This window comes from Myxine glutinosa, chromosome 7 (genome assembly GCF_964187855.1).
Source record: "Myxine glutinosa chromosome 7, kmMyxGlut1.1, whole genome shotgun sequence".
Classification (NCBI taxonomy): domain Eukaryota; kingdom Metazoa; phylum Chordata; class Myxini; order Myxiniformes; family Myxinidae; genus Myxine; species Myxine glutinosa.
Window position 1 is genome coordinate 164,766,847 of NC_136267.1, and position 18,403 is coordinate 164,785,249.

The 18,403-nt window shown below is 41.7% G+C and overlaps 1 protein-coding gene across 1 annotated transcript in view; it reads left to right on the top strand.

Annotated features, from left to right (window-relative positions):
- Positions 1–18,403, top strand: part of LOC137431809 (uncharacterized) — a 228,562-nt gene that overhangs the window by 116,808 nt on the left and 93,351 nt on the right. Inside the window, exons 14-17 of the mRNA XM_068123527.2 lie at positions 6,347–6,391; positions 12,876–12,929; positions 17,499–17,543; positions 17,880–17,933. Coding sequence (XP_067979628.2) covers positions 6,347–6,391; positions 12,876–12,929; positions 17,499–17,543; positions 17,880–17,933 — 198 coding nt within the window. The remainder of the gene's footprint in view (positions 1–6,346; positions 6,392–12,875; positions 12,930–17,498; positions 17,544–17,879; positions 17,934–18,403) is intronic.

Below are 18,403 nucleotides of genomic sequence, written 5' to 3' on the forward strand. Positions count from 1 at the left end.
CTTGAACCTTCTTCCTTATCCTCCTCTACAACACCCTTTCCAATACCTTCATTCCATGCTCCAATAATTTTATCGCTCGGTACGAGCCACACTCCAGAGGGTCACCTTTCCCCTTGTGTCGAGGGACGAGGGTACTCCGGACATCGAAGGGCATTAAACGTTCATTAAACATTAAACGTTCATTAAAGGATTACGAAACGAAAAACATTACGAAATTACGTTCACACCATCACGTCAAACACTACCGTGAAAACATACATCGTCACAATGAGAACATCGTCACAATGGACGTTATGCAAACGTGAATGTTATGCCGGAGTCCAAACCTGAGAATACTGGAGACCAAAGCTGAAATTGGGAAAACTAAATAGCCTATTTTACTCCTGGAGATCCCAGGATTACCCACCCAAAATATCTTTGCGATCGGTTGAGCCGTTTTTGTGGTACCTTCGAACAGATGGACAGACATTTGCTGAATTCTAGTAAGATGTATGTTATATATATGTATGTTATATGTATATATATGTATGTGTTATGTATGTATATATATATATATGTATGTATGTATACATATATATGTATGTATGTATATACAGTATATATATATATATATATATATATATATATATTGTTACGGACCGCGGATAAGATGTTGTTTTGCCGAGCGGATGGCGCGGCGGCTCCGAACAGTTACCCCGACTAACCCGATTCCTGGACGTTGGCCAAAATCGCGCCACAGGTATTCAATTTGGAAACCTCTAAAGCGACCGAATGTAAAGAGGAAGAAGAAGACGTACAGAAGAGTAACAGGATTTATTATTTACACACACTAAGCAAAAAGAGCAGTCAATGTTATATACAGGGAAAATGGAAAAAGCAGGTGACACAGTGAAAATACTAGCTTAACTATACAAGCTTATTTAACCCTGGGACAAGACAAACAAAACAAACTCACGTACACAAGAAGGATGGAATGGCAGGAATGGATGCTGCAAGGAGGAATGGGAAGGTTCAGCTGGGGCAGATGGTTCGGGTTTGATCCCACAAGGGAAGTCGGCTGGACCTCGACGGCCACCGATGCCACCGCTATCTGGTTCCCGCGGGGTAACGGGTTGAAGCTGCCTGGTGGAGTCAACGCTGCTGGTGGAGCCAAAGCTGCTTCTGTGGCTCACCTCAGGACGCGTCTGCCATCTCTGGCGCAACTCTTTCTTGGACCCTTTTTGCACAACTCTGTCTTGGTACCTTTTGCGCAACTCTTGTCATTCACCTCTCTTTGGCGCAACTCTTGTAATAGACCTTTGGCGCAACTCTTATAATTGACTTCTCGTGCAACTCTTGTAATTGACCTCGAACCTTCTCTCTCGAACCTTCTCTCTCGAACCTTCTCTCTTTCTCTCTCTCGAACCTTCTCTCTCTCTTCTCTCTCTCTCTCTCTTGCAACGGTGTCCGCGCGCGCTTATATTACGCCCCGGGCGATCAAGCCGCCGGCCTTCAGGACACGCCCCTCGGTGAGCTCGCTTCAGCCCTGATTGGTGGGCACAGGCCCTCTGACTCCACCCTTGATGACGATGGGCGGGCACGCCCTTCTTCCCCGAGCTGACCACGCCGTAATGGCGGCAATTGCAGTTGGCAGTAGAAGTTTTGGGAATGGGAATGAAAGGGGATCTATCTATTTGAATTCGGTGCAATGGAGTATTAAGTTAATGGAAGACAAGGCCTTACCCTAATACACATAATAAGGATATAACTATTGAACAAGGGGGGAAATCTATGATTGGCTAACGTGTGGTGTTTATGAACTAATTACGGGACGCACTTTGACCTTTATACATAACTGGAGCAAGGAGGGCGATATTTTACAACAATTTACTATACAATAAAAAAACACAATAAAAAAAACACAATCCTCATATCCACAACAATATATATATATATATATATATATATATATATATATATATATATATATATATATATATATATATATATATTTATATATATATAGATATATATATATATAAATATATATTTATATATATATAGATATATATATATATATATATATATATATATATATGTATATATATATATGTATATATATATATGTATATATATATATATATATATATATATATATATATATATATATATATATATATATATATATATATATATATATATATATATATGTATACTGAAACGCAAAAGAAACTTACCACCTTTGAAACCTTTAAATATCAACAATAACACTGCGTGTAGTAAATGTGTGAACTTATTTGTGGACAATAGTGTCCTCACTGTCAGACAAAACGGTCACAGATGGTCACTTGAACCTTCAATGGTCACTTCATAGCACAGCTGTTGAACAGCCGTTTTGACTGTCAGTGATTAGCCAAGGGGTACGGGATGATTTTAATGAGCTGCACGTGATGTCTTGATATTGGCTTTAAAAAGGCCAGTGCAAAATGGGCATTTCAATCAACATGCCACGATTGTCAAGGGATCAACGGCAGCATGCCCTGGGCATGCTGCAATGCGGACTGAGCTACCGTGAGGTGGCACGTCGCCTTGGCTGTTCACACCAGACGATATCGGCCCTGGTGGACAGAGACACCCTCCACAACTCTGCAGATGACAGACCTCGATCAGGGAGGCCAAGAGTCACCACTGCAAGGCAGGACAGGCAGATGGTCCGAAGTCACCTGCGGGATAGATTCCGTCCAGCACCCCGCACTGCGGCAGAAACTCCGGGGCGTGCAAACCCACAGATCTCCAATGATACTGCACGAAGACGACTGCATGACTATGGTCTGACTGCCAGAAGACCATACAGAGGCCTCGTGATGACGGCTGCCCATCGCCGCAACTGACAGAGATGGTGCCAGCAGCATCAGCGGTGGACCTTGGCGCAGTGGAACGAGGTCGCTTTCAGCGATGAGTCAAGGTTCTGTGTGGACAGTCCTGATGGGCATGAGCGTGTCTGGAGAAGAACTGGCGAGCGATATGCCGATTGTTGCGTGCGTCAAGCCAACAGGTGGGGTGGCCCAAGTGTGATGGTGTGGGCCGCCATATCAGGCCGGTACAGGATGCCACTGGTGGTTGTGGATGGGAATCTTAACGCCCAGCGGTATGTGGATAACATCCTCTGACCTCATCTGCTGCCATTCCTGCTAGACCACCCAGAACTGAGAACCTTTCAGCATGACAACTCTCGTCCCCATGCTGCTCGCTTTACCACTGCATTTCTCCAAGGCGAGAACATCAACACCATGCAGTGGCCTGCGCTCTCCCCTGACCTGAATCCCATAGAGCACCTGTGGGATGAGCTTGGGAGAGGTGTAGTTGGCAGGGCCAGGACACGGGCAGAGCTGCTTCAGACATTGAGGACTGAGTGGGACAGAATCCAGCAGCAATCCATCCAAAGACTGGTAGGCAGTGTATGCCGACGATGCACTGCCTGTATCCAAAACAATGGTGGCCACACACGCTATTGAAAGGGGACTGACATTGCACCCTGTGCTGTTCTGTACTGTAGAACAAACTGATGAGATGGTGTATCTTGGTCAAAAACTTGACATGTCATCAATAAAATGCCAATGTTTCAAATAGCAATTGTTGGTTTGTTTTATTTTGAACTGTTACAATTTTATTACATTTCAAACAAGTGGTAAGTTTATTTTGCGTTTCAGTATATATACGTATGTATGCATGTATGTATAGTATGTATGTATATGTATGTATGTGTGTGTATATATATATTGTTACGGATCGCGGTTAGATGTTATTTCGACCGAGCGGTGGTGTATTACCGCGACCTAACAGTTATTCCCCGACTAGACCCCGATTCCACCCAAACGTTGACCAAATCGCGCTATGCTAAATCAATGATGGAAAGGACACAACGACTGGGATAGATGAAACGACGCAAGGGGTACAGTTCTCAAGACCTCCGGAGGAGGATATAATTACAGTGGGGGAGAAAAGGGGTAGATTACTAGGTAGTGAGGTAAAGGCACAGAAGAGATAGGCACTTAGTTACAGTCTTATCTTATCCCAGACAGACCGCAGACAAACGGAACAAGGCTGACTTACACAGGGATTGATGGCAGGGAAGGACAGGTAGTTCGATAGCACAAGGTGCACCTTGGCTCGGGGACAGGATCAAGCACGGTCCAAGAGATGCAGGGAGGCCTCACAGCGCTCGGAGGTGGCGTCTTTCTTTCTCCAAGCTCAGCGCGCATCTGACGTCACCTCCCTCTTCCTGCGCATGCTCAGCGGGGAGTGACACGCCCTCGGCTGGTTGGCTCCGCCCCAGATGGGACCGGTCCGCCGCTTCCATTGGGTGCGGGGGTTACCGGGCTCCGCCCTTGACGAGGAGCTGACAAGGAGCCCCTATTTGGTAACCCCGTCGAGCACATGTTCGATGGCGGCTCGCTGGGAAGGCCTCATGCCCTCCCAACACCCCCTACCAACCAAGCCGGAGTGAGGCCGCGCACTCCCTGTGCACGCCGCCGCCGTTGCTGTTGTTGTTGTTGTTGTTGCTGAACCGTGAGGAAGAGCTGCGGGGAGGTATTGGGAGGTCCTAAACTTCCTAACGGTGCCATACAATCACATTCTGGTGCAACGAAGGGTCAGAATTAATGGAAACGAGTCCTTAACTGACATAGACTAAGAATAACTAGCAAGATGTCCTATAGTTGTCTTACATGAGATGCGGTGAACCTGGGCACGACATTTAATGGGGGAAATAGGGGGAGGTCGGGTCTACAGAGTGTTGTTTACAGAAAATGGGACTAGGGAATGGGGGATTGGGGATAGTTGGGAAGTATTGAGGAAATAGGGGAATATTTACAAGCGGATATGGATGGATGCAAATCCCATATCCGCAACAATATGTATGTATGTATGTATGTATGTGTGTATGTATATATATATATATATATATATATATATATATATATATATATATATATATATATATATATATGTCACGTGAAAAAGTAAGTCCACCCCATGTAAAGTTTTGACTTTTTCAACATACGCAAAGAACAGTTTTCCGGACTTTTTTTCTATACTCTTAATGCTAATGATTTCAAACTTGGCACATGGTTTCCTCATGATAACTTCCAGATCACTTTCGAAGTTCACGACGTTTCGATCATTTTTGACAAAGTTATGGCAGTTTGAACTTTGGGAATTCTGATAATTCTGAAACACAAACTCAGTGCCATTTCAAGTTTTAATTTCCTTTAAAAAAGATTTTCTCTGCAATAATAGGACCGATTGAGATCAAATTTTCACTGTAGGGGGGCCTCGGTCTGTCGAATATTTTAATGGTAATTATGACGTCACAGGTCACGTGGTTCGGCCGCCATATTGTTTTTCGTGAAAACACGAAAACCCCTTTTTCTCTGCAACGGCTGAACAGATCGAGGCCAAACTTTGCAGGCAGAATCGCATACCCATGACGAACAAAAAAGTCAGCGAGCATGACGTCATGCATCACATGGTTTCAGAGTTATGACGTTTTTAAGCATGAACGTTTAAAACCGAGCTCCTCCGTCATTTTTGATCCAATCGAGGGGCAACTTGACAGATCTGTTCAGCATGTCAATCTACTAAAATGTCTTTTTGGAATTTGCGATAGGGCATGTGGTTTGGCAGATATCGTTAATTAAACGAAAAAAAATAAAAAATGGATATCTCTTGTTTATTCTAGAGTTCTCCTCAAGCCGCACCGCGCACCCTCAGCCTTGTCTCGTGAACGTCAACAGCGTGACACAGCGCACGCTTTCAGGAGGGGCAGAACCCAGCCGAGCAACATATATATTCACATCGATCATTGATCGTGAACCGGAAAATATAATAAATTACTGATATTTAGCGACTCGAAAGGTTCTTTATCAACAACTTATTTTCTCGTGCTTCTGCTGACCTGTCTGCAAGGTGTATAAATCGAAGTCCCGAGTGCGAATCACAGGTGAGCCCGTCCTGAGGTAATTAGCGATTGGGAACGATTCAGAACTTGTGGGTAAATAACCATTGGTAATTTCCCCAACAGTTTTCCGGAAGACAGACTCCCGGGAGGGGACATGTATTGCAGCGCAATACTCAGAATGCTTGTTCATTTGATATTCTTCCAAACATAAAAAGATATTCATGTGGTATTGAAATAACCTTCTTCTGGAGATCTATTTATGAATGAAATACACTTTATATAATCATGTGTGTTGATTTTAGAGAGAGTTGTTGTCCACATGTGATGTTCTGCAGTCTTGCATGTAGATTTTGACTTTACTTAAATGATGAACTGTCTCATTCATTGTTTCTGTTTTATGCTATCCAGGGTGAACGTGGTGACCAAGGCAGCAATGGAGCTCTCGGCTTAACTGTAAGTTATTTACCTATCAAGGATACTATCACTTATGGTACTATGTAATATGGAAAACTTCTCAAGTGTTGCCAAGAGAGACTGAGTTCAAGCTAAAACTGAAAAGTTGTTGTCACACTGTTACACTAAATGATTAAGGTTATAAAGTCCACGTAACACAATTTGCATATGCAAGTGTAGCTTTATGTTTGCTGGGATGGAACCCGAGTTGTTCTTTTTTTTTTTTTTTTTTTTTTTTTTTTTGTATACAATATCGAGGCTCGTGAAAGAGCGAACATTAATCACACAGCAAGACAAACCGACACATAAAACATATAACATAGGGAGCGGTAGACAAGATGGGGAGAGAGGGGGAAGGACACAAACACAACATTTGAGAGCAGGGACCGAGAGACATGGAGACATCGAGAGATCTGAGAGAGGGCGAGGGCTTTGGGGGGGGGGGGGGGGCGTGGGAAGGGGGCAGTGGGAGAGGTATAAAACATATGGACACTGCCAGGACTTCCAGGAAAGAAGTTGGAATTTCAAACAAGGTGGATCTGGGGTGAATTAGCGGGGGTAGAAAAGATCAAGGTTTTGGATGGGGGAAGATAAGAGATGGTGGTGAACAGCTGTTTTAAAGACCTGGAGGGAGGAGTGGGATTGAAGGGAGTGAGGGAGTTTGTTCCAGAGGCGGGAGAAAAGAGGAATGAAAGAGTGAAGGTGAGCGGAGAGCCGAGATTTCGGCAGTTTAACCATCAGAGGGTTGCTGGCAGATCTTGTGCGACCTGTAGGAATATTTGGGGGACAGAGCACAGAGAGAGCTGGGGGTGCAAGGCCGGAGAGGAGTCGGTAGAAGACAGAAAGACCACCTACCTGCCTGCGGTGAGTGAGTGAAAGGCCCTCAGAGATAGCTTCATCGCGGGAGATTCCAATAATTCTGAAAGCTTTGGTTTCAACAGCGTGAAGCCGAGCTAGGTGTGAGGCAGGAGCACCGGCCCATAGGGGAGAACAGTATTCCATTGAGCTGCGGATGAAAGCCTTGTATGTGGTGAGGAGCTCAGGTGTGCCGAGGAAGGACTTCGCACGACGGAGGATGCCCAGTCGGCGACTGGCTTTGGAGGCCAGCTTGGAAATGTGGTTTTCCCAAGAAAGATCATGGCAGATAGTGAGACCCAAAATCTTGAGCGACAGAACTTCTTGGAGAGGATTGTTGAGAAAGTAGATGGGAGGGTTGTCCAGTCGATCTTTTCGGAGAGACATAGTAAGAGTGTGAGATTTGTCAGGATTGAAAGACATGTTCCACTTGTTTGACCAGTCTGTGATTTTGTCCAGGTCTTCAGAGAGTGAGGAGGCAGCAGACTGCCGATCTGAGGGAAGAGGAATGGAGCGGCAGAGAGTGGAGTCATCAGCAAAGAGATAGAGAGGATTTTCGAGAGAGTCAGAGAGATCATTGATGAAGACCAGAAAAAGCACGGGGCCCAGAACACTGCCTTGGGGAACTCCAGCCTGAACAGGAAGAGGAGATGAGAGAAACCCATTCAGGGCCACACGTTGACGACGACTAGAGAGGAAGTCCGCCAGCCATGCGTGGAGATTTCCATGGATACCAAAGGAGGAGAGTTTGGTGAGCAGAGCGGGGTGCCAGACCGTGTCGAAGGCACGTGATATGTCGAGGGAGACAGCTCTAATTTCCTGTTTGGCATTGAGGACCTCCATCCATTGTTGAGACAGCAGAAGCAGCATGTCCAGAGTAGAGTGACCTGGTCTGAAACCAAATTGATGATCAGAGATCAAGCCATTGGAGAAGAGGAAAGATTTCATATCAGAAGCAATGATGGATTCCATGACTTTGCTGATAATTGGGAGAAGGCTGATTGGTCTGTAGTTGCTAGGATCTGTTTTTGCACCTTTTTTGTGCAAAGCGGTGATGTTGGCTGATTTCCAAGCAGATGGCAGTTGACCTTGAGCAAAAGAGAGGGTGAAGAGAACAGCGAGAGGGTGAGATAGAGCAGCAGAGCAGGATTTTAGGACCCGTGGGCTGATGCCGTCGGGTCCAGTTGCAGAATCAGAGTCGAGGGTTGACAGAAACTTTTCCACCTTGTCAGGAGGAAAGGACACGGAGTCCAGGAGCAGCAGGGTACGACTGGGTATGGTGGGTACAGAGAGGGATGGGTTTGGGACACAAGATTTAGAGGCAAACACAGAGTTGAGGCATTCAGCTTTTTCACGTGCGGAGTCAGCTGTATAGCCGTTTGAGGTAAGGGAGGGGATGGAGGGGGAACAAACACCAGAAACGGATTTGACCAGACGCCACCAGGATTTGGAAGAGGGAGACAGATAAGAGAGTTCGGTCTTGAGAACGGAGAGATATTGTTTCCTGGCTCTCCTGAGGGTGGACACACACTTGTTTCGGGCTTTGTGAAAGGAAATGAGATTTCCTTCCGTTGGATTTGCTTTCCAGGAGACGAAGGCAAGTTGTTTCTGGGCAACAGCCTCACCACAAGATTCCGTGTACCATGGACGGGAGGAAGGGTATGACAACTGAAGACGAGATGGGATAAATCTGTGCATGAGAGAGAGCAATTTACTTTGGAAGAATTCCCAGGATGAGTTGATGTCAGAGGTGGTAGAGATGGGAGACCAGTCCAGATGATTGATGGCTGCTTGAAGACCGTGCCAGTTGGCCTGAGTGAAATGCCAGACTCGTCGACGCTGAGCAGGCTCCCTGAGGATGGTCAGAGAGATGTCCACTTTAACAAGGACATGATCAGATGATCCGATCGGAGCAGAAGAAGAGCAGCAGACATTTTCAGGGAAGTTAGTCATAACCAAGAAACCAATCTGGCGGAACCAATCTCGGAACCAATCTGGCGTCCATGGGATTTCCCTACAATTTCATTCTTTGGGGTTGACTTTGAAGGGTGTATAATTATGTTGTTTTCCATTCTGATCATTTGTGATTAAAGTGTAGGTGGCTGATTATAATCTGCAGTTAGTTTTGTTTTGTTTCCCATCATGTTTGCCTTTTAACGAATGAAAATTTATATTTTCCTGTCACAGATATCTTATTCCAGAAAGACATTTGCATTTGTTAAACATACCTTTGCTCTTAGTATGGATTATAGTATGGATTATGTTCATGAATGTGCAAGCATTTCCCTGCTCATTTACTTCCAGAAGAGCACCATGTTGCTGCCCCTCTTATTTTTGGGTTCCCTGAGTGGTGTCGAGGAAGCATGTGTGCTGGCAAGCTGGCTGTGTGCTTTGGTTGTGAACTCAGCTCATGCCTGCTTGAAAATATTTTTAAAACATAATTATATTGAAAAATTGGGTCACACGTGTGTGTGTTTGTGTGTGTGTTGTTGGATGTTATCTCCATATGCCTGTTTCAGGTTCAGAAGGTGGAACGGTGTGCTACCATTTCTCAATGTATTCATCTGTGTGTGTGTGTGTGTGTGTGTGTGTGTGTGTGTGTGTGTGTGTGTGTGTGTGTGTGTGTGTGTGTGTGTGTGTGTATACAGGCAGTCCCCGGGTTTCGAACGAGTTCCGTTTTTAAGTCTGTCTGTAAGTCGAATTTGTATGTAAGTCGGAACAGTTAGATACGGTTCACATCCAGCGTCAATTAGTCTAATGTTTGTCTTCGTATATAGTATATATTTTACCTAAAACATCTATAGGTATAAAAAACATTAAAGAAACATTTCTTAAACTGTTTAGATAGAAAAGAAAAGATAATGATTAAAGGTATATGACGCTGATTTTGATCCTCCAACCAAATTACCAATAGCCTTTCCATTTCGATAATGAAACAACTGCCTTGCTTAGTGATAATTGTCGCTTTCATTGGGACAAAGTCTTTTACATGCTCCATTACTCTCCCTTTGTCTTTTATAATTGTCCCGATCGTTGACCGACTGTAGCCTAACGCTTTTCCAATGTTTGTTGGCGTTTCACCTCTCCGATCGCTTTATTATTTCCACTTTCGTTTCAATCGTGATCGTTTTCTTTTTCTTCGATGCATCACCATCACTTGCATCAGATTTACGCTTTGGAGCCATGATTACGAGGGTAAACACACGAAAATTTTAAGTCAAAACACAACGCACACAACAGTGTTTACGCGATCCAACTTAAAATGGCAACAACGGCGTGGTGTTCTCCCTCGGGCCGACGAACCGCTGAAAACGCGCAGTGTTTTGAGCGTCGCGCAAAATAGTCCGCCTGTTCGTTAGTACAAACCATTGTATGTAACTCATCTCCTTGCCTTCCATCTTTTTCCCTGTTCACGTGACTCGTGGTTGTCCCTCTAGGTCTAGGTCTAGACCCTCTCCCCGTTGGTATGTTTGTGAATATAAGATTGTTCTCGATGTCCCTGCTCTCATATGTTGTGTTTGTGTCCTTCCCCCTCTCTCCCCATCTTGTCTACCGCTCCCCTTATTTTGTGTTTTATGTGTCAGTTTGACTTTTTGTGTGATTAATGTTAGCTCTTTCATGAGCCTCGATCTTGCATGAAAACCTCCTTTCGAGGCCATTTTTCCCCGCAGAGCGGAGGTTGGCCTTTTTCTGGCACCTTGGTCCCATTTTTGAAGCAATGTTTTATGGCCGGATGCCCTTCCTGCCGCCAACCCTGATAGTTGCCTCTTGCGACACACAGGGAATTACCAGTAAACTGGTACAAAATTTGCCGACCTCAGAAGGATGACAGGCTGAGTCAACCCCCACGGCGTTAATTCCGTGATCAACCGGGATTCGAACCCAGGATCCTTGGATCCCAAGCTGGCACCCTAACTGCTAAGCCAACACCAGGCTCAATACAAATAACTGCTAAGCCTTGCATACAAAAAAAAAAAAAAAATTTTTTTTTTTAAATAATAAGCTTTGCGGAGGTCAGTATGTAAGTACAGGCGGCTGTTCGTCGGGCGTTCGTAACCCAGGGACTGCCTGTACATATACGTGTGTGTGTGTGTGTGTGTGTGTGTGTGTGTATGTTTGTGTGTGACCAATTTTTACTCCCGCCAGGGAGTAATGCATTCACTGGTGTGCATGTGTGTGTTCGTGTGTTTGTGAACATGATATCTGGAAAAGTTCTGAACGGATTTGGATGAAAGTTGGTGGGATGATTGCCCTTTGGATAAGGAAGAATTGATTAGTTTTTGGTAAAGCTCAGGATATTATTCCCGATCCAGGAATTTTTTGAAGGATTTTTTTTACCATTGGAAGACAAGGCTCATTTTTTTTTTACATTATCTTCTATATATTCTATATTTAACATTGTGATATGAAAATAATTTTCATATTTGTTGTAAATGTAGTTTAAACTCGTGGTTATGCGTTAGAGCGGTGTATTTGTTTTTGCAGCATCGTCTTCAATGTTCTTTTTTTTTTTCTAATAAAGTTATATTCTGTCATTTTAAAACCACCAAAGTGTGTATTAGGTTTCCCCGTTTCATAAAATGTATCGTTTGATATGTATAATGCTTTAAAAGTGTTTTTTTTTTGTTTGCTTTTTTTACCTCAGAAGAGATAACATTTAGCTCAGCGAATGTCATTCGCGGTGTCAGTATTTGATGAACTTATAAAGACTTCGTTCCAGATTTGTCAATGGCTGAGGTATATTAACAAACGAATAAAACAGATTTGGCAAAATTCCAACTTTTTTTTCAAAGATCGCATATTCACCCAGGGTTGTGAGAGGCTGAAGAAGAAGAAACCTCGCATGGGCTTCCCAGACCAAATAAATAATTCTGGTTCTGGCTCTGCGATTTTCAGGTTTATTACTCCCGCCAGGGAGTAACGCATTCGATCGTGTCCGTCCGTGTGTGTGTGTGTTCGTATGTTCGTGTGTTCGTGTGTTTGTGAACAAGATATCTGGAAAAGTTCTGAACGGATTTGGATGAAAGTTGGTGGGATGATTGCCCTTGGGATAAGGAAGAATTGATTAGTTTCTGGTGAAGCTCAGGATATTATTCCGGATCCAGGAATTTTTTTTGGAAATTTTTTTGGGAAAGATTTTTTCTATTTTACTGCATTAGAGCTTTTATTCTTATTCTTAAATGATGTTTTTCTCCTCTAATTCCGAGATATATCAAAATAAATTCTGACAGTTAGGGCTTACTTTCTTTTTCATTTATTGTTTTGGGGAGAGGGGATGTTAAACAAAACGTATTATTCCAACTAAACCCACGGCGGGAGTATGCGCTCTACTGAGTGCCGTTCTAGTTTTTGTTTGTTTTAGTCTATTCTTTTAAAATACTTTTTTTTTATTCCATTCTTTTAAAATTGATGCTAGCCTTTTTAATTGAACAAGTGAGTTGCCATTTTTTCCAAGTGCACAGTAAAGTTTAGTGACACAGGAAAGACGGGTCTTACTCCAAGATAATATTTTCCTGAAGTAATTTTGTTTTTGTATTTTCCATGAAATATAAAATTGGATACAGCAGTGTGTGTTCTTTCTAATTGCTGATTTCTATTCGATAATGCTTTTTGTGGAACTCTTTCACAGGGCTCACAAGGTTCTTCCGGTACTCGAGGGCACTTAGGTTCACCAGGATCTGATGTAAGATATGTGATGTCATCGTGGCTTGATTGCTGTGCAACTGTACTGTAAAAGCAAGATTTCAAAGTTGCATGCTTAAAAATAAAAGTAGGTGTAATTTGTTCAAACATTCCTAATCGTTGTTTGTGTGTAATGTCACATTGTTTGGTCAATAAAAATGGAAGATTTTCTTCTCAGACAACTTTGGGAATTGCCAAAATGCTTCTCAGACTTAATTATGGCAAATACAAAATATTCCATCAGTCAATGCAATAATTATGATTTGTGTTGACATGAATCATCTCTAAATCGTTTTATTTATGATTAATATTTACAAAAATGATGCTCCTCTATTCGTGGGGTAAGCCAATCTTCCAGCGTTGCTCAAACATCACTTTCCTTCATCACTCATCGAGCAGCTGACTTTGAGCTACTGTGAAACATACAAAATGAGAGTCTAGTAATGGCATTGGCTCAAAGGTCTATTTGGCTTTTAAAAACAGCTTTGGGATAGAATTCAGCAGCAACATACAACATGCATTTTAAAGGCCATTTTCCCTGCTAGAGCGGGGGTTAGCCTAGGCATGTCAGCAACATGATCAACACATACAGTCACGTGAAAAAGTAAGTACACCCCATGTAAAGTTTTGACTTTTTCAACATATTTCAACATACAGCTATTTGATCTTCATTTCAACAATATTGAGAGATAAAGGTGATATAATATAACAAATATCATGAAACATTTACATTTTGTAGTCCATTGTATAATTTAAATAAACATAAATGCAAATTTCGCATGTGCAAAAAGTAAGTACACCCCTACGTTTATCACTACTTCAAATACCTAAAATTAGAATCAGGTGCACCAGCTCAGGTGCAAATGATTAGAACATCGTTAGAGAGGATCTTGGAGGAACCTGTCTTATTTAAACCTCAGACATTTCGTTTGGTTTGCTCTTTGTTGTTAAAGTGTGCGGCGTCACCGTGCCTAGATAAAAAGAGCTCTCTGAGGCCTTCAGAAAGAAGGTAATAGATGCCTACGAGTCTGGGAAGGGATTTAAAAAGATCTCCAAACAATTTGAAATCAATCATTTCACTGTCCAGAAGATCATCTTCAAGTGGAGAAGATTCCAAACAACTGCCAACTTGTTCAGGCCAGGCCGCCCCAGCAAGTTCAGCCCAAGAGCAGACCGCAAGATGCTGAAAGAAGTCTCTAAGAACCCCAGAATGTCATCACGGGACCTACAGGTAGCTCTTGCCACTGTTGATGTCAAAGTGCATGAGTCTACTATTAGAAAGAGGCTGCACAAATTTGATCTACATGGGAGGTGTGCCAGGAGGAAACCTTTGCTGTCCAGAAAGAACATCAGGGCAAGACTAAAGTTTGCCAATGAACACCTCGGCAAAGACCAGCACTTTTGGAACAATGTGCTCTGGACAGATGAGTCAACGGTAGAGCTATTTGGCCACAGTACCAGACGACATGTTTGGTGAAAACCAAAGACAGCATTTGACCACAAGAATCTGATACCAACTGTAAAGCATGGTGGTGGAAATATTATGGTTTGGGGCAGCTTTGCTGCATCAGGGCCTGGGCAGCACCCCATCATAGAATCCACTATGAATTCTTCATTGCACCAGAGGGTGCTTGAGGATAATGTGAGGCCATCTGTCGGAAAGTTGAAGCTCAACCGAAGGTGGACCTTGCAACATGACAATGACCCAAAACATACCAGTAAATCCACCAAGGAATGGCTGAAAAGAAAGAAATGGAGGGTTCTGGAATGGGAAGTCAAAGCCCAGATCTAAATCCCATCGAGATGTGGGGGGATTTGAAACGAGCTGTGCATGCAAGAAACGCCTCAAACATCGCACAGCTGAAATAATTCTGCATGGAGGAGTGGGCAAAAATTTATCCCAGTCGATGTCAGAGACTCGTAGACAGTCAAAAGAAACGCCTACTTGAGGTTGTTTCTGCCAAAGGGGGCAATACCACCTATTAGAGCCAAGGGTGTACTTACTTTTTCCACATGCGAAATTTGCATTTATGTTTATTTAAATTACACAATGGACTACAAAATGTAAATGTTTCATGATATTTGTTATATTATATCACCTTTATCCATCAATATTGTTGAAATGAAGATCAAATCGCTGTATGTTGAAATATGTTGAAAAAGTCAAAACTTTACATGGTGTGTACTTACTTTTTCACGTGACTGTATGTCATATAATTTGGTGGAATTGGAGACTGAGTGCAAGTACACCTCCAGCGAAAGCAACTTTGAATGCCTCAATAATTATTTATTTTTACAATTTGCTCTCGTTTCAAATGTAAACTGATGATGGAGAAAAAAAGGATGAGCAATTATGCAGCGAAAGTTATACATGCTGTAGCTTCTATTTTTGATCACTCCATAATACATAATAATGGGTGAAGATGCTTGTGCATCGATTAACAACTCAACAGACTCGAGATTAGTAACCTTCGTAAGGTTAGTTGGAGTTATTTTCAGAAATATTTGCTCTTACCAAAATAAAAAGGTAAACTGAAATTCCATTAGGCAACAATTCTCTTGATACACAGCAAATTTGTGTTATTAATTTAAATCAAAATGTTCTGGAGACTCCAAATTAGCTCAAATGAGATTTTGCAGTATTTTCTTGAATTTTTTTTGTTCTCATTAATGGTTTACAGTAATATTTCGAGGTTTATTCAATTTCTGCAAAGAATATCTGGGCTGCCTAATACACCAAAATAATTATTTTACTAAACCCAATTCAAAGTCAAAATTTATGTGGAATGTAAATAATGTTGTGAAAATTAAATCAACTTCTCATCATCTAATTTTCCTTTCTTATCTCCAAGGTCAAACAACCTTATAGTCAAAACAACTGGCTGCTGTCTTTGTTGATGCATAGCAGGCCTATGGGTGATGTAATTTGGGTGAATAATTGTCAATTTTTTATTGCAATTAACAATTTTTGATTTTGATTTTATGTTGCTCTATGCTACGCCTGTTTACCAATACATTAAAATTCAGTAATCCATTTGATAGGAAATAACGACCATTTGGAACAAGCTGTAAAAATAGTTTAATTTACCATTTGCATTGCCAAATCTGATCTTCAGTGAATGTCTAGATCCATGTCGTGGAAGCTTTCACCACACCTACACCTTCTCGATTAACCCAGAATCGCCAGATCAGTTTCTGCAGTTTCAGCACATCACATTATTGCAAACTGTAGCTGGATGGAATCTGCTCAAAGATATTGATGAATTTATTCAGATTCAAACTGATGACAATGCAAAAATATATGTGTTAAAGATTACCTTAACTCGTTAAAGAGAGCTCTCAAAGCCACTTTCTAAATCACTCGAGCAAGTGAATAATATAGTTTTTTTTCTTTTTTATATTCCTTTTTTTAAATCAAGCATGATATTGGGTGAGGGTTCTGGAATGGGAAAAATATAAATTAAAGCAACAGCAATGGTATGTAAATCATTCAACCACCGTACCAATTTCACTCGGTGCTTATTGGTGATTCATTAGAGGTGGTGTTGACTATCCACAAAGTTGCAATACGAGTGCCATGAGTGATGCAATGGAATGGTTCTTAATGCAAAAGTTTAATTCAAAACTAGTGTTGGAAAGCATTGTTATTGACTTAGGTTCCCTTTCTGAAGACAAAACAGAGCTGATACAAACATGCAAAAAATTTTTTTTTTGTTCAAACCATAAAGTTTGGGAACACGATGAAAGAAAAAGAGCCAATAATAGGAAAAATAATACTTGCAATTATAGAAGGAAGCAATAGAGGGAATATTCGTAAAAATCGAAAGGGAAACAAGTTGCTATGGAAGAAGAAAATGGGGAAAAAATCGAAAGAAATAAACGAAGAAGGGTCAGAGGGTGCAAGACCAGAGAGAAGGCGGTAGAGTTTGGAAGCCAACTTTGAAATGTGGTTTGCTCAAGAAAATTAATAGCTGATAGTGAGACCCAAGAGCTTGAGAGACTGAACTTCTTAAAGATTGTTAAGAAAGTAGATGGGAGGGTTTGCCAGGTGGTCCTTTTGGAGAGAGCCAGTGAGAGTGTGGGATTTCTCTGGATTGAAAGACATTCCAAGTGTTTGACCAGCTCGTGATTTTATCAAGGTCTGAACAGAGGGCAGAGGCTGCTGATTGCCTATCTGTGCGAAGGGTGATGTTAATCCAGAGGCTGGAGTCGTAAATAAAAAGAAAACATTATTTGACAGATATCCCTGAACTAATCTTTTTCAGAAGTTTAATTTTGAAAGTAAATAAATTATTTTGGTTTGTACAAAAATACACGAAATAATTATTTTTTATGATGAATACGAATGAAAATACCAACAGGCATGTACTGATAGAAGGGTGGGCAAAGAAACCCTGCGTTAAAAAAAAACAAAATAAAATAATAAATGAAAAAAACTACTTTATTTTGTGAACATTTTGTCATTAATTTTGTCAGCATGCATTGACAAAGTATGTCAAAGTTCAGTTTTATTTTGATCATGGATGTAGTAATCATGCTTGAAGTAAACCATGCTTTACTGTCTGTGCAGGGTCCTCGCGGTTCTGACGGGCTGCACGGAGCCAAAGGCCATGCTGTAAGTTTGCATCATTCATGACTATGCCTACTTTTCGGTCAACAGTACATTGATGATCCTGTAAAATATAGAGGTTTGTAAATATGGGCCAAAGAGGGATTCAAGAATAACTTACTTTATTGAAATATTTGAAACTCCTGTAGTAGTTGATGAAGAAATATTAAAGTGGATATGCCTGTAAACATCCACAACAACACATGATAACCTCATATTAATTACTGCAAAAGCACAAACTTTTAAATTATCAATGTGCCATTAATACTTGGAGACAGTTATGCACTGAACTTTATCATTGAACTTTAGTGATCTGTTTTTTCTCTTATTTTTTCTTTGTAGGGTTCTGTTGGAGGTGCTGGGATTGCTGGGGCAGCTGGAAATCCTGGTGCAATGGTTTGTCTTTTTAATACTCTCCATAAATGGTTTAATTATTTTTTACCTAACTTCTGGAGTTTATTTTGCCAAATCGTAAAACTAGAACGGCACTCAGTATAGCGCCTACCTCTGTCAGACTGTAGAGTTTACGTTTGGTATCCCACTGATAGGCCGCATCTGCATCCCGTCCTTAAACAAAATCCAAACTTATTCTTGTCACCTCCCCAACCCATCCACCACGTTTTGTCACAACCTGTCCACAACGTTTTGAAATATCATGCTACATATCATTTTGGCTGAATTTCTCAATTGTGAAGAATCACTTTAATAATTCTCGTATCTGGACCCAGACCCTTACCAAAATCTAAACAATTCGGCCTTTTCACACACCAAAAACTAAAACGCACCAAAAGAGCAAGGGAATATGACCATTTTAATATGTGGTTTGTTGATTCCAAATATATTTGAGTTTTACTTGGGTAGGGTTC